The 22042-nt window shown below is 39.1% G+C and overlaps 2 protein-coding genes across 3 annotated transcripts in view; both read right to left on the bottom strand.

The window, feature by feature from the left end:
- LOC116169370 (transient receptor potential-gamma protein) overlaps positions 1-22042 on the bottom strand; it is a 433246-nt gene that overhangs the window by 243740 nt on the left and 167464 nt on the right. The gene's annotated exons all lie outside the window — the stretch shown is intronic.
- LOC116169384 (sphingomyelin phosphodiesterase-like) lies at positions 3851-6198 on the bottom strand. Its single transcript, XM_031485470.1, has 7 exons — positions 5595-6198; positions 5318-5542; positions 5091-5266; positions 4677-5039; positions 4446-4626; positions 4205-4395; positions 3851-4151 (listed from the first exon to the last, which is right to left on the bottom strand). The coding sequence occupies exons 1-7, from the start codon at positions 6000-6002 to the stop codon at positions 4001-4003; spliced, it is 1695 nt and encodes a 564-aa protein (XP_031341330.1). The 5' UTR covers positions 6003-6198; the 3' UTR covers positions 3851-4000.

Here is a 22042-nt window from a genome sequence, read left to right on the forward strand (position 1 = left end):
AAATGAAAATTTGAATACAAGCTGAATATGCGGGATTATTTATCCACGTCTGCTAAATGTTGTATGCAAAATCGTGTCAATTTTCAGGAGTACTTATTGTTTTTTTTAATGATTTTTACGAAAGAAAAAAATAGATAGAGGCCAAAAAGAAATAGATAAATATTGATTTCGTTAAACATACTTTTTATTTGGATTTTCAAGTGTGAACCGTAATAATAATAATAATAATAATAATAATAATAATAATAATAATAATAAATAATAATAATAATAAGATAGGTCCACTGAATAAAGTTACACGTCCTAGCACAGTTAAAAAACACAAAACTCCTTCTTCACATAAACACACCACGTTATCACAACCCACTCGTATACAACCCAAACGCAAAGCCAAAGAAACACTTACACAATAAACTCTATTTAATAAAAGTACAGGAATTATTATAATGATATTTTTGTTGTTTTCTTCTTTCCTGATAGCGTTGACTATTGTGGCCATTAATAGCTATGATGGTAAGTATGAATTACATACTATCCCTAGATTTCCAATGTGAGTGTGCGAATATTTATTTTATTTTTTGTTTTTCATTTTTCTTTAGAACCCTACATAACTTCACCAGACACAGACACAGACACTAATCGTTACTTGATTTTAATCCGTGCGATTAGTTAACCAGGCTAGACCTGAGTTCTCACAAGAAACACCGACAATAATAATAATAATAAATGTCTCCACCAATAACCCATGCAACAACAGAAATACAACTTCAAGAACAAAGAAACACCATAAATACAAGTAACGCAACATGCACTACAAAGACAGGTCCATCCAATAAAGTTACACGCCCTAGCACATTTAGAAAACACAAAACTCCTTCTTCACAGAAACACACCACATTTTCACAACCCACTCGTATTCAACCGAAACGCAAAAACCTTAACAGAACTACAGGCTCACAACATGCTAAAATATCTCCAGCAAAAACCCAAGCAACCTCTCAAATACAACCTCAAGAACAAAGAAACACCATAAATACAACTAACGCAACATGCACTACAAAGACAGGTCCACCCAATAAAATTACACGCCCTAGCACAGTTAAAAAACACGTAACTCCTTCTTCACAGAAACACACCACATTTTCACAACCCACTCGTATTCAACCGCAACGCAAAAACCTTAACAGAACTGCAGGCTCACAACATACTAAAATATCTCCACCAAAAACCCAAGCAACTTCACAAACACAACCTCAAGAACAAAGAAACATCATAAATACAAGTAACGCAACATGCACTACAAAGACAGGTCCACCCAATAAAGTTACACGCCCTAGCACAATTAAAAAACACATAACTCCTTCTTCACCGAAGCACACCACGTTATCACAACCCACTCGTATTCAACCCAAACGCAAAGCCAAAGAAACACTTACACAATAAACTCCATTTAATAAAATTACAGGAATTATAATGATTTTTTTTGTTTTGTTTTGTTTTCCTCTTTCCTGATAGCGTTGGCTATTGTGCCCATCAATAGGTATGTTGGTAAGTACGAATTACATTATCCCTAGATGTCCAATGTACGTGTGATTTTTTTTTTTTTTTTTTTAATGACCCTACATAACTTCACCAGACACAGACACTAATCGTTACTTGATTTTAATCCGTGCGATTAGTTAACCAGGCTAGACCTGAGTTCTCACAAGAAACACCGATAATAATAATAATAATAATAATAACTTGCACTACAAAGACAGGTCCACCCAATAAAGTTACACGTCCTAGCACAAATAAAAAACACAAAACTCCTTCTTCACAGAAACACACCACATTATCATAACCAACTCGGATTCAACCGAAACGCGAAAACCTTAACAGAACTACATGCTCACAACATACTGTAATATCTCCACCAAAAACCCAAGCAACCACACAAATACAACCTCAAGAACAAAGAAACACCATAAATACAAGTAAAGCAACATGCACTACAAAGACAGGTCCACCCAATAAAGTTACACGTCCTAGCACAGTTAAAAAACGCAATACTCCTTCTTCTCAGAAACAACCCACTCGTATACAACCCAAACGCAAAAACCGTGACAGCACTACTAGCTCACAAAATACTGCAATATCTCCACCAAAAACCCAAGCAACCACACAAATACAACCTCAAGAACAAAGAAACACCACAAATACAAGTAACGCAACTTGCACTACAAAGACAGGTCCACCCAATAAAGTTACACGTCCTAGCACAATTAAAAAACACAAAACTCCTTCTTCACAGAAACACACCACATTATCACAACCAACTCGGATTCAACCGAAACGCGAAAACCTCAACAGAACTACATGCTCACAACATACTGTAATATCTCCACCAAAAAACCAAGCAACCACACAAATACAACCTCAAGAACAAAGAAACACCATAAATACAAGTAAGGCAACATGTACCACAAAGACAGGTCCACCGAATAAAGTTACACGTCCTAGCACAGTTAAAAAACACAAATCTCCTTCTTCACATAAACACACCACGTTATCACAACCCACTCGTATTCAACCCAAACGCAAAGCCAAAGAAACACTTACACAATAAACTCTATTTAATAAAATTACAGGAATTATTATAATGATATTTTTGTTTTGTTTTCTTCTTTCCTGATAGCGTTGACTATTGGGGCCATTAATAGCTATGTTGGTAAGTATGAATTACATACTATCTCTAGATTTCCAATGTGAGTGTGTGAATATTTATTTTATTTTTTATTTTTCTTTAGAACCCTACATAACTTCACCAGACACAGACACAGACACTAATCGTTACTTGATTTTAATCCGTGCGATTAGTTAACCAGGCTAGACCTGAGTTCTCACAAGAAACACCGACAATAATAATAATAATAATAATAATGATAGATTAGATGGAAACGAATTGACACGAATGTCTTATGCTGGTCTTATGGAACGTTTGTTTCTCGGACGAGACTGGAATTTCTTCAACAGCCCGGGATCCTTTGTTTTCGGAACTATGCCTTGACATGGGTACTCTTTGCCTTGACACATCCAACGTAACTATCAAATACACGAGTTGTAAGTGTTGGTGGTGCCATCGACAGTATCGAAGAATTCAGGATAAATACCCATTGGAACATCCACAGTGAGCGGCTCGAGTAATGCATAAGTGCAAATTTCGTTCTGGCTCCGCTTTGCGTCGTGCCCTTAAACTCGTTGCGCGTGCTTTAAAGACTTGATTATACACTTGTATCTTAATATACTATTAATGCTCGGCGTGTTTTAAATTTTAATCGCCTTTTTACGCACGCTCAAGCGTGTTTTAAACAGCGATTCTGATGCAGGTATAATTAAAGGGATATTTTAACCATTGAGTGAATTAACTTTCACTTTACCGTCGTGCATAATAGAAAACTTCATTTTATAGCAGAAGTCATATTGTAAAGCTTCTGATAATTTTGAATTTAACTTAGACCTTAAACCTCAGAAATAGCAAGCTTTGGTTCTGTTGTCGCGGACGTCTCCATAGAAACAGCATTCATATGTTCTGAACGTCATTTTATATCGCATACTATTTTAAATAAGAAATAGAGATGTTATTAGAATGTGCCATCGTTTGTTTCACTTTATCTGCCCTCACGGTTAAAGAGCGGCTTAGCCTACTCATTCAAACCCATTAAAATGTCAATTTAACATAAAATAAACTTAGGGGATTTTTGTGAAGGTGTATCCAGTAGGGACATGTTGCGGTGTGGGTCTTCAAATTGCAGTTTTCGGTACCATTATTTTTTTATTGATTTTTACAATCACATGCACAACCCCCTCCCCTTGTAAATATTCAACGACTTACAACTACAGCTTACCCTAGAAATGATTGGGTTAGTGTTAGGTTTGTAGCCTCTCCTCTAAAGGAGTGAAATATGCAAGTACAAGTGTTAATTGGCTGAGTACTAAAAATGGTGTATGCGAAATTAACTTAAATTCGATTTTTCAAATAGAGCTCTGTATACATCTTGCAGCGGTCGTCGCTTCCATAGGCAGCCGTAACCATTGTACAAATATTTTCCAGCTCACAAGTCGAATTACACCCTTGCGATATGAAATAATCTGAATCCCTGAATTTGTACCTAAGGATGATCAGGAGTTAGACAATATTGCAAGAACAATTAGGATTAAGTACCTGAAGTATAACTGAGTCAACTTCTTGTCTTTGGTCATACGTTCCACTAAATTTGACAGTTCCTGTGGGTGCAAGCTCGATACATTGTATGCGCTTTTAAAATCATACAGCTTGTACCATTTTGGCTTAAGGGATGCATTTTGGTTTGCATCGGTCATGTTGTACATCCATGATTCAAAATTGGCGACCTCCTAAAAGTAAGTTGTGATGATTTGATCTAATAATATCAACTATTTAGTACCATTCCTCGATTGTTCACATCGTACACCTTGTAATTCGGATTTAAATAGGAATACGTCGTAAAGCTCCCCCCGTTAAAGGCCACATTATTGGCCTGACTTCGATTTTCATGGCTATAGTATATTACCGTGTCATCTAAATGGGTGTGCCCAGTAAATTGTGCAGAAATAACGTGGGAAAATCTGCAAAGTTAACCAATGAAGCAATAGGAATGTATTATCTCCTATAGTACCTATTTACTATCTTAGCGTACTGCCTACCCCAATTCCTTACACAAGTGTAATCTCCGGAAGGTACGTGTGTAAGGATGTGAACCTTTTCCTTCTGAGTTTCCGCATAGAGTAGAGTGTTGATCAACCATTGCAACTGTCCATATGGATCAAAATCGTCATAGAACAACCAAAAGTTAAAGTTAAAGCAAACGTTACTGTTTAGTGCAATAATGCGGAAGCCTGGTTTCACCAAGACCGTATAATATCCACCCTTCAATATTGTTTTTTGAGTATCTGCTGGTAACCATGCTTGCCAAAGCTCCGCGACTAATCTAAATAACCAGACTGTCTGCAAATTCGGATCAACCTTTTCTGGTGCAAACCTGAAATCCACAATATTATACAGAAGAACATTGTAAGTACCCAGAGTTTACAGGTTTGCAGGGTGCGCTTCGTGATTTCCTAAAATGGGATATACTGGTACATTTCCAAAAGTATTCTTCAACTCAGTATACACCTTGGTAATGTCGGTAACACACCCTATTTCGCTTGTATCGTACACCTTATGGGCAACGATGTCTCCAGTGAAGTATACATACGAGATGGGATGCTAAAATGAATCTATTATAATTCCTTTGATCTCTCGTGTAGGTGGACATACGTGTTCTTCTTTAACATGCGTTAGTAGATCGAGAAATGAGTGCCATGGAACATCGCAATCGCGATAATCTCCCCAATAGCCGGCTGCAGTCGATTCTGAGCTGGGCACGGTACCTATTTGACAACAAATGAATAAACCGCAATCAGCATTCGATCCCACTTGATAATGAGAGTCGTAGTGTATATCGGTGATCTGAAGTATTTTCACAGAGCCACTTTGTGTGTCCTAAAATTGAAAGTTTGACCGAATCTTCTTTGTTAAAATTGTGATTTCTTACAATGGGGAGGTTATTCTGCACCTGAGAGTCGTAAGGGGGAAGCTTAAGGTCCCATTCCACTCCAAAGGGGTCCGCACAGTGTAGATCTTGGAATACAATCGAACATACCTTGCTAGGTGTTAAAAATAACCTGTTGTCTATAATGTATAGTATTGTGTCGACGTTCATGTTAATGAACCCTTTGCATTCTTCTTCTGAAACCAGTTTCAACGTGATGCAGAGCTCGGTAAACATAAAAACGATTACATCTTTTGGAGTTCCTATTCTCCGTATCGTTATAATTGTGCCGACAAGAGTATTGCATAATGCACACTCGGGTGGTTCGAATTGGCGCCCTTGTAAGCTACGTTGGCGAACCATTGGTCGGAACTCCATTTCTTCCATTGTATTGCGCAGTGTTTTGGGCATTTTTCTTGTTTGTATTAATTGAAACAGGTCCTCGCGAATTGCGGTTTCCCAATTGTCTTCAGTAAATTAATTAGTTAAATGTGATAATTTCTCTAATGACTTACCATCTTTTGCGGTTTCTATACGGTTTAATAAACAAAAAAAGGAAACCACCACCATAAGAAACATACTGCCGCGTTTAAGGCTTCCCACCCAACACAATTTTTCAGTGTAGACTGTTGAATCGTACTTAGCGCCTTTATATACTTGTACCGTTCAATTTAAATACACCGTTTGCTTATCATGGTGTTTCATTTCGGCTTCCATCTTATTTTTATTACAGATTATGTCCTACAGATAATCCTTCTAAATTTACGCAATTTGGCTAAATTACAAAGCTATGTCAAAATCTTGAGCTTCGAAGCATAAAAGATTTGCCTTTATGATAGATAATACCCAGCTCATACGTAGCAAATAAATAATCCAGTCGAGATGATGTTTCTTAACATTTTCAGAGACCTAGACAGGATACAATGAGCGAGTTAAGTGCAAATCAAGCTGTACCTTCTTACAAAGTTAGAAGACCACAGGAAAAAATGCATACCTAACACTACTGGATATTATACTACAGGCAGACCAACGTGAAAACTCTGTAATATTCAAAACATCATTTCTATCAAAGACTATCCCCTTATACATTCATAGGAAAGTCACAATTTAATAAATTTTTCCACTTTCAATTACAGCCACTGAATTATTCAGGACAAATAATGTAATCACTAAGATGATCTTACACAAGCCGAATAATTCATCGGCAAGTCTTAGTGTAAAGGTTTAAATGTAGTCATTGAAGCTCTTATAACTATATAAAAACCACACCATTAGGGATTTTCTTGGTAATGAAAATTGCGATATTGGAACGATAGGAACCAGTAGGTCATTGGGCCAGATAACTTCCTCTTCAAGGAATAGGATGGCGATTACTTTCGCAGGAGTTTAGATCATTGTGACATTCGAAAAGAGCAATTTTGCTGTAGAATATGCATATGGCTGATATAAAAAAAATAGAGAAATTCGTTATTCAATATTTGGAAAATTTATGAAATCTGGCATGCCGTGTGCTGTCAGGATACACGGCACCTATTAAACGGGGAGATCGTATCGTGCAAAAGTAAATCTTAAAAACGAAACATTGCACAAGTTATTGTAGGTCTTTTCATTTCATAATTTATTTATCTAAATATTGAATCACGAATTTCTCCATTTTTGTTGTATATCAGCCATATGCATATTTCTCCCAAAAATCTGACAAATGCATCTTTCAAATCTAGAAATTTACAATTTATTTGTACATGAGTGAGTCAGTTTTAGCTCAAATATTCCCTTTGTGTCGAAAAACCCGATGTATGACATTTTTCGGTCGGGAAACCCTTTGTTTCGAGTCCCGCCACCTTAAACTTCACATTTTTCTCAGTTAAAACGCGTTTTTTAATCGATTCATGCCGCGGGAGTCACAATTTCATATGTCGGCTGTTTACAAAATGATTTAAGGAAACCTGACAAAACGGTCCCATTTCTAACAAAAACGTCTTTTTTTAAGTAAGTTGTTAGAAGAAAATGTACCTAAACTTAAGTCTCACTAATGTCGGCGAACACTGAATTATCTCCGGATATTAAACTTGTCTTGTGCCTAAAAAAGATTCACCTTATTGATTTTCTGTCGATTTCAATTATTTTAGACAATTAGATGCTGTATCTAAAAAAGACGCATATCCTTTGCTATACGTATCAGCTATTTCAGATCCGTTACGTAACGCCCAGTACATTAGCAACCTGGATATCAAATCAGCTTATTGGCAAGTGCCACTCATCTCGTGAGTATACCGCCTTTGCTATTCAGGAAAGAGGTTTATACCATTTTAAATGCATGCATTTGGATTAACGAACGCACCGGCTACGCTTTATTCTTGAATGGCACCTTCGTGCGAAACTTCCTCTGTTTGCCACAAACAAAGTCTAATTAAAGCTTCACTTCTTAGTTGTCGTGACCTTTTTGTATCCTTTACTTTGCAAACTGACGCCTCTTCGTTTGAAATTGGTATTGTGTGGATCCAAGAGTTTCCAGAAGGTGAAAAGGTAATTTTCCATCTTTCTCGATCAATTAATTAATTAATTAAAACTAAAGCTGAAGGGTTGGTATTCTTGACAACAAATGAAAGCTGACGTTGTTCGTTATTTAAAATGCTGGCTAGTATATGCTTCTCAGCAGCCAGAACATAAGACTCCTGCTGAACATATAGGAGATATGAAACCCGTCACTGCCCCTTGGAAAATAATTAGCTTAGATTTCATCGGACCACGGTCGACCCATTGTTATGTTGGTTGCTGTTATATACTCGTTGTTATCAATTCCTTTAGTAAATATGTAGTATTATTTCCTCTACGTACTGCTACCGCTAGTTCTGTAATGCTGCGTTGAAGGAGGTATATTTTTAGTTTATGGTGGTCCTCACACTATAATTTGCGGTAATGAATTTCAACGTGGTGTGAGAACTGCCAAACAGGAAACCATTCGTTACACTCTTCATTACGGTACGGTACTACTTTGGTAGGGATCCGTCCATCCCATACCCAAAGAACTTGAACTGGAATGCAACCATGCCAGTTACCATTTGAAACGTTGTTCTCAGATATCAAACGAAAACTTATTTCCGCTTACGAACGCAATAAAAAGCTTTATAATTTGCGTCGACGTCATGTCGAATATCAATCAAGTTGGCGACCTAGTTTGGCGGAAAAATGCAAGCGTTTCGGACGCCTCGGAAATCAATTGTCCAAAGTTAGCACCTACTTTTGTTGAACCATACAAAGTTAGGAAAACACTGGTTTTGTACTTGCAAACTCGAAGACGGTTAAAGAATATCTTTATTCCGCAAGGAATTATATTAGAACCCGAGTGCTACGAACTAGCGCCTCCAGAGCTCCATAACAAACTATAGAACGTAAGCTTTTATACAGCAATTCAAATTTTATTAGTTCTTTGGACGAGTGTCGCATGTTTCAAAAGAATCTACCTGTGATATAGCCTCGAGCTCAATTTATTGTTATGAGGAATTCCAATCTTCGACAAACCTTATTGCCTTATGATTGCGAAGTCAGCCAGGGAGAAGAAGTTTCTAATCGCACGATACGTGTTCTGAAGGAATTAATTCTAAATTTAACTATAATTAATTAAATAATAATAGGGGTATACAATCACATTTTCAGCGCCCTCCCACTGTGATTACAACGTTATCAAAATATGCAAGTACAAATGATAATTGGCTGTGTACAAAAAAATGGTGTGTTAGAAATCAACTTAAATTGCGATTTTTCCAATAGAGCTCTGTATACATCTTGCAGCGGTCGTCATTTCCAAAGACTGCCGTCACCATTGTACAAATATTTGCCAACTCACAAGTCGAATTACATCCTTTCGATATTATAGGATCTGCATCTCTGTATTTGTACCTAAGCGTCATCAGGGGTTAAACAATATTGCAAGAACAATTAGTCAAAGTCTTTTCTTTGGTCATACGTTCCACTAAATTGAATAGTTCCTGTGGGTGCAAGCTCGATACATTGTATGCGCTTTTAAAATCATACAGCTTGTACCATTTGGGATTAAGGGATGCATTTTCGTTTGCATCGGTCATGTTGTATGTCCACGATTCAAAATTGGCGACCTCCTAAAAGTAATTGGTGATTTGATCTAATAATACCAACTATCCAGCACCATTCCTCGAGTGTTTACATCGTACACCCTGTAATTCGGATTTAAATAGGAAAACGTCGTTAAGCTTCCCCCGTTAAAGGCAACATTATTGGCCACACTTCGATTTTCATCGCTGTGGCCGTTGAATTGTGCAGAAATTACGTGGGAAAACCTACAATGTTAAAGAATGAAACATTGGGCGTATGTTGCCTGGTGTTAGGTACCTATTTACTATCTTAGCGTACTGTCTACCCCAGTTACTCACACAAGTGGAATCTCCGGAAGGTACGTGTGAAACATGGTGTGAAAGGATGTGAACTTTTTCGTTCTGAGCTTCCACATAGAGTAGAGTGTCGATTAACCAGTCCAATTGTCCATATGAGTCATAATTGTCATAGAACACCCAAAAATTATAGTTAATGCAAACGTTACTGTTTAGTGTAATAATCCGAAAACCGGGTTTCACCAAGACCGTATAATATCCACCCCTCAATATTGTTTTTTGAGTCTCTACTGGCAGCCATGTTTGCCAAAGTACGTCCACCGATCTAAATAGCCACTATGCCTCAAAATTTGGGTCGACGTTTTCTGGTGCAAAACTGAAATTCACAATTTTAGACATAAGTGCGCATTGTAAGTACCGAGATTTTACAGGTTTACAGGGTGTGGTTCGTGATTTCCTAAAATGGGGTATACTGGTACATCTCCGAAGCAACTCAGTATACACCTTGGTGATTTCGGTAATACTTCCGATTTGGCTTGTATCATACACCACATGGGCAACGATGTCGCCCGTGAAATAAACATACGAGATGTCTTTCTGAAATGAATGAATAATCTTTTTGATCTGGACATACGTGTTGTTGTCTAACATGTGTTAGTAGGTCGGCAAATGAGCGCCACGGAACATCGCAATCGCGATAATCACCCCAATATCCGGCTCCAGTCGATTCTGGACTGGGCACGGTACCGATTTGACAACAAATTCATAAACCGCAATCGGCATTCGATCCCGCTTCATAACGAGAGTCGTAGTGTATATCGGTGACATGAAGTATTTTTACCGAGTCACTCTGCGTGTCCTAAAATTTGGACGATTCAATTTGTTTTGTTAAAATCGTGGGTCTTACATCAGGGAGGTTATTCTGCGCCTGAGGTTCGTAAGGCGGAAGATCAAGGTCCCATTCCCGTCCAAAGCGGTCCTGACAGTGTAGATCTTGAAGTAAAATCGAACATAGGTACTTTGCTAGGTCTTAAAAATGGCGTGTTGTCTATAATGTATAGTATAGTATCCATGTTCAGCTTAATGAATCCTCTGCATTCTTCTTCTGGAGCCATTTTCGATACGATACAGAGTTCGGAAATAAAAAAAATTACATCTTTTGGAGTTTCTATCCTCCGCATCGTTATAACTACACCTATAGCAATTTTGCAAAATGTACACTCAAGCGGCTCAAATAGGCACCCTTGTAAGCGGCGTTGGCGATACATTAGTCGGAATTCCATTCCTTCCAGTGTCTCGCGTAGTGTTTTAGACATTTTCCTTGTTTGTATTAATTGAAACAGGTCCTCGCGAATTTCGTTTTCCCAATTGCCTTCAATGAATTAATTAGTTGGATGTGATAATTTCTCAAATGACTTACCATCTTTTGTAGAGTTTGCACCGTTTAATAAACCAAAAAAAGAAACCACCACTATAAGAAACATACTGCCGCCTTTAACGCATCCCAGCCAAAACAATTTTTTAATTAGGCTATTGAATAGTACCTACTTAATACGAGTACAGTACAGAGATCTGGCTTATTAGTATAGAAATCGAAAAAAGAGATTCGACTTGCCAAAATAAAAGCCAACGATAATTTTATTAGAAACTCAGGGAATTCCAGCAGATCTATGTGGTCAATAATCAATTCGCATAAAAATTGTAATGAATCACATTCGTCTTTAACATGCGATGATTTTAACAGGTATTTTAGCAGTATCGTTGAGGAGATCTTGGGCAATTTGCCTAACACTGCCAACGACCCCGTTAGCTCTTGTAATTTAAAGATTTCCGATAATTTGGTATTCGACTTTAAATTTGTTTCGCAAGTCGACACACGTGACGCTATCAAAAGTTTGAAGAATAGCAGTTCAAGAGACATTTTTGGTTTTAGCGCGGCCTTAATAAAACGTAACGTTAGTGTTTTCGTCGAACCTTTAACTAAATTAGCAAACATCATTATCAAAACAGGTATTTTAGGGTCTGTGCCGTCGGCTTGACCCTTGTGAGATTACCCCAATCATCCCCGCCCTTTCATAAGTGTCTTTTACGTAACTAAGCTCCCTTTTTTACTCCCCCCGACGTCAGGCAGCCGCGCCGCCGCAACGACCTCGCCACCCGAAGCGGCTGTATTCCGAGTCAGTACGCTATCAACTTCGCTCGAGTAGGTGTCTTTGTGAAGTACGTTTTAACGGCGATGCCGTTCGAGTTAAAACTTAGTGAATCGTTGTGTTAGTGTTTTTCTAAGGTGAGAAAAATATTTCAAAACTAGCGTTTTCAACCTATTTTGGAATAATATAAGTAATAAAGACCAGTAGGAAAGCTGCGAGCGGCTCTTTCCTGGGAGCCGTCGGCTCAAACTGGTCAGTCGTCGTCGGCCCAAATTGGTCAGACGTCGGCTCAGGCTGGCCAGACGGCGGGCTGACGAGCCGCCGGCTCCGGCTTTCGGACCGTCGGCTCAGATTGGTGAGCCTTTGTCTCGGGCTGAGGAGTCGTTTTTTCCTCAGTCCAGGAGCCTCTGGCTCGAGGTATGAACCGTCGACTGAGATTTTGCAGTTGGCGCCTCAATACCAAGGACGAACCTTTTGAATTTGCTAACGCAGGTTCTTTTCGTTTCAGATGGTTACACAGTCTAATTTGCACACTTTAGAAGATTTAGCTCGGCTGGAGTTAGATGATGAGGACGAGAATATCATTCTCTCCAGAATTAAAGAGCTGGCAGTAGCTCATCTACCAGAGGGCTGGAAGAAATGGAAAGTTAATAATCTTCTAAAGAAAGAGCTCCTTAATGGTGAAATGGATTCTCAGATTCTAAATAAAATCCGCTACGCCCTACCCACCGTGGGTCTTATCCAGGCGTTCAACCCTGAGGCTATATCTATCTCTGAAAAGAAATACAGGGAAATTAAGGTGAAGATGTTGGACTGGCCCTTCTGCATCGGCCTCATTATAGGCCCTTCTTCTTTGGCTGCTAAAATTCGTGGTTCATTAGCTCAGAACGAACTAGCATTAGCTGCTTTAACCGATCTTAAGCCGTTGTTGATTTCCAGGCTGGAGGCTTCTCGTCAGCTTGAAGCAGACTCTGACGCAGAAAGTATCAATACCCGCCCTTCAGTAAGTTCGAAGGCGAGTAAGAAATCCAGGCTAGATGCCTTAGAAAAGAGTAATGAAGATCTGAAAAATATGCTGGCATCGGTTCTTGACAGGCTCAATGATACCAGACCCTCTAGCTCCTATAGTCTCTCTGATGATGGGAAGGAGAATCTACAACCCTTCTCAGAGGAGGAGGAGGATGAGGTTTCGTGGAAGGCTCCATCCATCGCGGATGCGCCTCCTATGGAATGGGATTTTACGCCACAAACTAAGGAGCAGGAGCCTTTAGTTCCGGCACCAAAGCCGACTATTGGAAAACAGGGTATTCAGTGCCAGCGGTTAGAGAGTACCTCCTTCAACAAGATAAGATACGCAGAGGTGCAAAAGAAGTTTCAGGCCTACCCAGTGTTTAGCGCCTTGAAAGTTAATCCTCAGCTTCTAGGGATTTCATCTACAAACGATAATCACTTGGCAAGGTCGGACTCCACTTTAGGTTCGATTACGCATGGCCTGCTACTACAAAGGGAGGCCTTTGCAGAGGCGCTGAAGAACTTAATATCCAAATATCCTTCCATTGCATCAGAAGCTCGAAGTATATTTGTAGACGTTCATTCTGAATTTAGATCCATTAGTGATGACCTTCTCCAGTACACTTGTGGCAGGAGAGCGGAGATTATTGATTTGAGAAGAAAAGCTTTCAGGCCAAAATCCGAATCTATAACTCCTATGTTTAACGCGATTCCTCCGTCGTCTACGCATTTATTCGAGGAAGTCGCTTTTACGGAGCTGGCAATGCAGCATGGTCATTTTTTTCGGGCGCCAGCTCGGTCCGGGTATGCGGCACCGCATGCCTACAAAGGTGCAAAGCCTCATTTCAGCAGCAATTCAAATACAGGAGGCAGGGCACCGAGTAAACCATGGCCTTCGAGGAATACCTGGAAGCGTCCGTCAGAGTCCCGTTCATCAAGAAATCAACCTTCATCTGGCTCTTATAAACCCAGAGAGGGCGGTGTTGACAAAAAAGACAAAGGAAGAAATGACGCCATCAGTTCGGGGTTCAAAGGAGGTCGCTTGCAAAAGTTCGTAAATTCCTGGATTTCGGCAAGAGCACCCGACGCTATTTTAAAAACAGTATTGGGATATTCAATTCCTTTCGTGAAGCGACCTCCCCTAATAAGATTCTCAGGCAAGCATTTACATCATTTTGCTTCCCACGGCTTGTCCCAAGAGATAGAAATCATGAGGCAGCAGGGAATACTACAGCCATCAGCACATACAACGGGCTTCCTATCACGGATGTTTGCCGTTCCAAAAAGCGACGGAACTCTGAGACCAGTTCTGAACCTGAAACGTCTCAACGCACACCTGCTACCAAGAAAATTTCGCCTCTTAAACCATCTGAAGGTCCCAACCTTTTTACAAGGAGACGACTTTTTGGTAAAGGTGGACCTAACGCAGGCATACTTTCACATCCCAATAAAACAATCGCATCGAAGGTTTCTGTCAATAGTTCACGACCAGGAAGTTCTACAGATGACATGCCTCCCATTTGGATTAGCAACAGCTCCTCTCGCGTTTGCTCGCCTATCGAATTGGATAGCGGGTCGTCTTCGGGAGAGAGGCATAAGATTGATTGTTTACCTGGACGACTTCCTGCTAGCCCATCAGAACTCCGAAGAGTTGGAACATCACACCAGAATAGCGATTTCCTTTTTAGAAAGTTTGGGCTGGTTAATCAACTGGGAGAAATCCTCCCTGCGTCCAAGAAAGAGGTGCGAGTACCTAGGTTTAATCTGGGACACGAAAATGGATCAGGTATCATTACCGAGACGCAAGAGGTCGTCGATAAAGAAAGATCTCTCGGATCTAATAAGAAGGAATGTTTGGAGCTGGGAAGCTGCCAAACGAATTCTAGGAAAGCTGAATTTCGCATCATTTGCGATTCCGCTCGGAAGATTACACATGAGGTACATGCAGAGATACAGTCATCGCCATCCAGAAAGAAGACCTACGAAGTTCCTCTGCATTCATCCTTCTGCAGTAAAAGAAATGAAATGGTGGTTGACGAATCTGCGAAGGGCTTCTCCTTTGTTTCAGAAAGGCCCAAGCATTTTCATAACTACGGACGCGTCAGATCTGGGTTGGGGTGCCCAGGTGGGAGACCAGATGATAAAGGGTTGCTGGAGCCAGTCCCAATTAAGCTGGCATATAAATGTAAAAGAGCTCTTTGCCGTTTACTCTGCAATCCTCCGTTGTGCCAGAGTCTTGACGGGTCGATCAATCCTTATCCAATCAGACAATCGGTCAGTGGTGTCTTACATAAGGAATCAGGGGGGAACGAAGTCTCTTCTGATGACGAAGATCGTGGGTCGCCTGTTACGTTTGGCGAGGAGAAACACAATGATCTTAGTAGCGCACTTCATCCCAGGAGTGCTGAACGACATGGCGGACAGTTTGTCCAGAAGGAAAATATTGGCGGATATTGGACGCTTTCAGAGAATATCGTTCAGTTAATATTCTCGAAGTGGGGAGAACCCCAAATAGACCTATTTGCCTCAAACATATCAAAGGTGACGAGCAGGTACGTCTCGAGGGACATGAAAGACCAGCAGGCGGAGTTCATAGACGCGTTCAGCAGAACCTGGAACTTTCAGTTAGCATGGGTTTTTCCTCCACCGGCGTTAGTCCCAAGAGTACTCAACCATCTCAACACAGCCAAGGGAACTTATATCCTAATAGTACCGAGATGGGAGAAGGTCTTCTGGGGGCCGGACATAAAGGCGAGATCAATGGCCCCTCCTTTTCGGATTCGGAACCTGCAACACCACCTGTTGGATGCACTCACGGGGAAACCGTTACCAAATGCTCAGAAGATAAGTTTGGAGGCCTGGAAGGTACAGGGTGGTCCAGCGTCGTTAAAGGTTGGGAGCAGGCAGACATAGCCCTTCTAGAGAATTCTTGGAGGAAGTCTACTCTAAAAACTTATTCTGCTCCATGGAACCAGTGGCTTGCTTGGTGCAAGAGAGGAAATTTGATCCCAAATAAACCTTCACCTGCTATTTTGGCACAGTACATATCATTTCTTTCACGGGTGAAAAAGTTATCCTCGGCCACGATTAAACTCCATAAGTCAGTAGTGTCTACCCTGATCAGTGATCCCTTGGACGTCTACCACTTGTCAAGTAGTCCGGTGGTAAAACATATGATTAGAGCAATCGGGATGGAAAGGGTAGACCAGGGCAGGCCAGTTATTTGGAGTGTTAGCACCATAATTTCCTGGCTAAGGAAGGAGAAGGTCGAACAATCGAGTTTGTTCCAAGTCTCCAGAAGTCTAGCTCTTATCTTGCTTCTTGCATCAGGTCGTCGTATCCATGATCTTACTTTGTTGAGGATAGATGAGAAACACTTTTCTAAAGAGGATGGTTCTATCTGCTTTTGGCCACAGTGGGGTTCGAAAACCGATAAGGTTTCCTCTAGACAGTCTGGTTGGAAACTGCTAAGGAATGATGAGAAAGCTTTGGACCCAATTTTTTGGACTTTGAAGCTGATAGAATTGAGTAGAGATCGTCGAAATGCACGAGATGATCTTCACAACCTCTTTATTACAACTAGAGGACAAGTTAGACCTGCTTCCAGGGCTATATAATAGCTGGTTGGGTCAGAACAGCTTTTGAGGCAGCTGGAATCCAGCACTCACCCGGAAGTATACGATCAGCAGTAGCATCTGCAAGATGGGAAAAAAATATGCCGCTGGACACCATTCTTGGTTGTGACAATTGGAAGACAAAAGATAACTTTTTCAAGTTTTATTTCAAAGAAGTTCAAAGAAATGACCTGACCTGTAATACTGATCTCATATCTAATACTATTCCTATGTGATGTTAGTCTGATTTAGAAGACTCATAGAGATTAGTTTTATTAAGATTTTGTTTTCGTATGGATTTTAAATCCTTTGCTCTTTGCTAGCATTATGTTTTGATTAGAGCGACCGCTTTTGTTACCTACTTTTAGGAGAATGTTCTTTCTTTTTACGTTTCCGTTAATAAATACTATATTTTTTCTGGAACTCATGGTTCTTATTATCTACGAAGTGATTTCACAGTACGCTATCTAGTCGTCAGAAACCAAACACTTCTCACAAGGGTCAAGCCGACGGCATAGACCCTAAAATATTCAACGTTTTTCCCCCGAAGGGTAAAAAACGAATTATTTTAGGTCTTGCCTAGGCTTGACCCCCATTAAGTTCTTGACGACTTAATTTCTGAGAAAGTACTGACTCGGAATACAGCCGCTTCGGGTGGCGAGGTCGTTGCGGCGGCGCGGCTGCCTGACGACGGGGGGAGTAAAAAAGGGAGCTTAGTTACATAAAAGACACTTATGAAAGGGCGGGGATGATTGGGGTAATCTCACAAGGGTCAAGCCTAGGCAAGACCTAAAATAATTCGTTTTTTACCCTTCGGGGGAAAAACGTTGAATATTTTTCCTGAAACCTTAAAAGTTGGTTTGGTTATTCCACTTCTTAAAAAAGGAATGGATGGAAGGAGTAGGTATTAGCAGTTACAGGCCAATCTCTATTTTGCCTGTTTTCAGCAAGATCATAGAGAAACTTCTGTATAAACAAGTAATTGACTTTTTTGAATCTAATAAGCTGCTCTATCAGTATCAATACGGTTTCAGGAAAGGTAGATGTATTTCTGACGCAATTATTTCTTTCACCGCGAAGGCTTTACACTATTTCGAAAATAAGCAACACATGATAGCTGCTTTTGTTGATCTCACTAAGGCTTTTGACTGTGTATGCACTGTATGCCATGATACTTTAGTCCGCAAGCGTAGTGAGGTGTATCACTTTTTTTAAACGGAGTTTGTCATTAGTGTCTTCATTTTTAGCGCATTTCCACAAAAATAAAAAAAAAATGCGCTATTGTGGCCACTTTGTCCGTCCGTCCGTCCGTCCGTCCGCTAACTTTGCGACGCTACTAGTTTTTTATCTTAAGAGCTATTGTTCTACTTTTTTCGCTATTTGGTTCGTTATGGTGTCGAGTCTTGTACCAAGGAAGGATTTTTTTCTGTACCGCTTACAAAAAAAGTTATTGTAAAAAAAAACAAAAAACCGTTTTTTACATGTTCCATAATTTTACACTTTTGCCGTTTATTAACGATCCTAGAGACCGTTTATAATTTTGCATTGCTATCTGTCGTCTGCCTGTTGGTCTGTCCGTCTGTTCCTTTGTCTGTCTGTCCGTCTATCTGTCCGTGTGAATGATAACTTTGTTTAAAAATGTTCGATCACTTTTACATCTCCGTTAGTTATGAACTGAATTGCATGAAATTCAATATGGGCATAGCTTTAGCCATATAGTACGCAATGCCAAAAGTTGAATCGAATCGATTCAAAATTCACAGTGCCCTTTTCGCATCTCGACCATTTATAAACCGAATTGCAAAATTTTTTACTTATAAAAGTATTTGAATGAAATTTGATACATAGGCACTTGGAATAAAGGAAAATTAACTGCCAATTTCAAAATTTGGTTTCCGCATGCGCAGTGCCAACTTTTTTATTTATGGAAGAATTTAAACGAAATTTGATACATAAGCACTTCGAATAAAGGAAAATCAAACGCCAATTTCAAATTTGGTTTTGCGCATGCGCAGTGCCAACTTTTTTATTTATGGAAGAATTTAAACGAAATTTGATACATAGGCACTTGGGATAAAGGAAAATCAAACGCCAATTTCAAAATTTGGCTTTGAGCATGCGCAGTGCCAACTTTTTTATCTATGGAACTATTTAAGTGAAATTTGATACGGCGCTTGGAACAAAGGAAAATCTAACATTAGTTTTAAAATTTAGGTTTGCGCATGCGCAGTTCCAACTTCCTTATTTAGAAAAGCATTGAAATGAAATTCTTCTCATAAACTGAAATTGAAGTAGCACGTCAACAATGGATTGCCCATGTGCAACGCTATCTTTCATATTTGTGGGCGCATTTTTACGATTTTAACAGAAGTTGCATCTTACAAATGGGAAATGAATGCAAGTGGAAATGCGCTTTATGTAAATCGTTTACGATTACTTTTTAACTTGTTAATTTATGTTAATGATCTACCATCCCATTTGCCGCCGCAGACGCAATGTATTTTGTACGCAGATGACGCTACACTAATATCGAGTAGTATGTGTTATGATTCGGCTTATGCCAACGTTCAAGACGGCATCAAACTTATTTCTAGATGGTGCACTGATAATACTTTAAAATTAAATCCCGCTAAGACTACTATCTTGCCTTTATCTTTAAGAAAAGATAATATCGTCTCTAATGGTGCTCATTTCACATTTCTAGGTTGTGTGATTGACAGCAAATTAGACTTTAAATATCACTGCGATAATTTGTCCAAAAAATTGAACACGTCGATATTTATACTTAGTCGGTTGCGCAACTGCACAACTTTAAATACCATTAAAGCAGCATATTTTGGTTTTGTGCATAGTTCTCTCTCATATGCCATCCTCGCTTGGGGACATAGTTCTCATTGGCAATGTTTGTTCAAACTACAACGTAGAGCTGTTCTGGCATCTTTAGGTTATAGAGACGATTGCCGTCAAGCATTTATCGATCTCAGAATCTTAACACTTCCTTGTATTTATATTCTTGAAGCCCTATGCTATGCTAAACGAAATATATCCCTTTACACACAACAAGTTGACGTAGGTACATACTCATCACACAAGAAAAAAAAACAATATCCGTACTGATCTATGCAGACTGTCAAAATCACAAGAAGGAGTACAGTACCAATCCAAACATTTATATAACCGCCTTCCCTTTAGATATAACGATTTTAGACTACCCAATATTTAAGAGACGCATAAAAAATTTTCTTCTATGTAGCGCATTTTATTCTTTTAACGAGTTTGTGGCTAGTGGTAGATTATGTAATTAGTTTTTATTGCGATTTTACTGTTTTTACCTGTATGTTTTTAGTTTGTTTGTTATATTGTTTGTTATATACTATTATTTTTAATGTTTGTAATTTCCCGTTTCTTTTGACGAGTGTTAAGTGTAATTCACACCTTCTCACAATTAAATATTATTATTATTATAGAGAGAGTCGGTTAAATGGACGAAAATGATCCTGGAATTGTGCCTAAACGCCTCAAAATGTTTTTCCTTTAATTTTGAACTTATTTTGATTTTTTTATAAACATGATTTTTTCTTTTTGTCGGAGTCCACAATCCTAGGACAACGTTGGACGCAGTCCTCCGCCCTTTCCTATCCTGCGCCAATCTCTTCATTTCTACATCACTACCCTTGCCTACGTCCCTAACTATTTGGTCAATGTATCTAAGCCTCTGCCGTCCTACCCCTCTGTTGCCCTCTGACCTACCTTGTATTATTGCTAACTGTACTAATCCTCTGTGTCTGAGCACGTGCCCTCTCGGACTTTTCTGTGCGGTTTTCCCTATTTTATACTGTAATAGTTCCAAAACTGCTTCGTTATACATGTTTGAAATCAGGATTATTTTCTCTTTGAGATGACCTCCTTTCCATCATCTAAAAGAAGAGAGAGGGTTTCCTAAAGAAAGTCTTTTTAGTTTTTAAATATCACCCCGAATAACGATTTTAAACCGAAAAATCAAGAACGTCAATTATGTTATTTATCGCTATATTTAGGAAACCTTAGAGAAGGTGTAAAATTTGTTTATTGATTTTATTGAGGCATGACTTAAAGATCATTTTTGTCCATTTAAACATTTCTCTACCTGTGCTAATAAGCGAGATCTCTGTACACGAAATTTGATACAAGCATTATACTTGCACGTTTTCCATACACATCGCTTGCTAATCATGGTATTTCAGTAAGCTGCTTTCTTCTTATTTTTATTATATTATTATATGCCCTATAGATAATCCTAAATTTGCGCAATTTGTTTAAATTACAAAGTTACGTCAACATTTTGAGCAAACGTAACCTTCGAAACGTAAAAGATTTTATGATAGATAATACCCAGCTCAGATAACAAATAAATAATCCAGTTGAGGTAATATTTCTTAATCTTAATCACATTTTCAAAGATTAAGCTGGATACAATGAGGGAGTTAAGACATGATGAAATTGGTTGGTATACCTCACAATGGAGTAGCTCGATCAGGAATGGTAAATACACGAAATCTCCCCACGCATCGAACATTTAATGACAGTTAAAGTTGACAGGTAGTAATGAGAACTTCTCAAATCGAGCTCGATGGGCTATTAAAGAAATGAATGAAAATCACTACCTGTCAACTTTAACTGATGGATTAACGTTGGATGCGTGGGGAGATATCGTGTATTTACCATTCCTGAGGGAGTTAAGTACAGAGCAAGCTGGTTTCTCAAAAAGTTAGGAGACCACAGAAAAAATCCACAACGCTACTTGGTATTATACTACAAGTAGACTAACGTGACAACCCAACTCATCATTTCTATGAGAGACTATCCCCTTACATTTATAGGACAGGAGTAGAGTGACCATTTAATAATTTTTTTTCCATTTTCAATTACAGCCACTGAATTATTCAAGATTACGACTAACGTAATCACTAAGACGAACTTACAAGCCGGATTAAGGCACAGCATAATTCATCGGCAAGTTTTAGCATTCATATCTCCAAGCCTGTGGTGTATGCGCTAGTGCTATTTCTTAAGAGTCTTCTGTACCCACTGCACCCAATCATTGAATAAAAATAGTGTTTTTATTCAATGACCCAATGTAAATTTCCATAAGAGCGCCCGCCATAAAAACTCTAGTTGTTTTTAAAAAAAAAATTTTTTTAAAGAACTATTTTATAAATTTAGACCTTTATCTACAAAATGTTCGGACTATTTTTTTTAAAAAGTGTATAGCAACTGAATATCAATTTTTTAAAGATTAGCTGTTTTGCACCGATTATTGCGCTAATCTG

The sequence above is a fragment of the Photinus pyralis genome, unplaced genomic scaffold (assembly GCF_008802855.1).
Source record: "Photinus pyralis isolate 1611_PpyrPB1 unplaced genomic scaffold, Ppyr1.3 Ppyr1.4_LG4, whole genome shotgun sequence".
Classification (NCBI taxonomy): domain Eukaryota; kingdom Metazoa; phylum Arthropoda; class Insecta; order Coleoptera; family Lampyridae; genus Photinus; species Photinus pyralis.

Coding starts and splice junctions, on each gene's coding strand:
- LOC116169384 (XM_031485470.1), bottom strand. CDS start 6,002: ATGCCCAAAACACTGCGCAATACAATGGAAGAAATGGAGTTCCGACCA. Junction 4,627..4,676: donor TACGCTAAGATAGTAAATAG/GTACTATAGGAG, acceptor TTAACTTTGCAG/ATTTTCCCACGTTATTTCTG. Junction 4,152..4,204: donor TTGACTCAGTTATACTTCAG/GTACTTAATCCT, acceptor GATCATCCTTAG/GTACAAATTCAGGGATTCAG.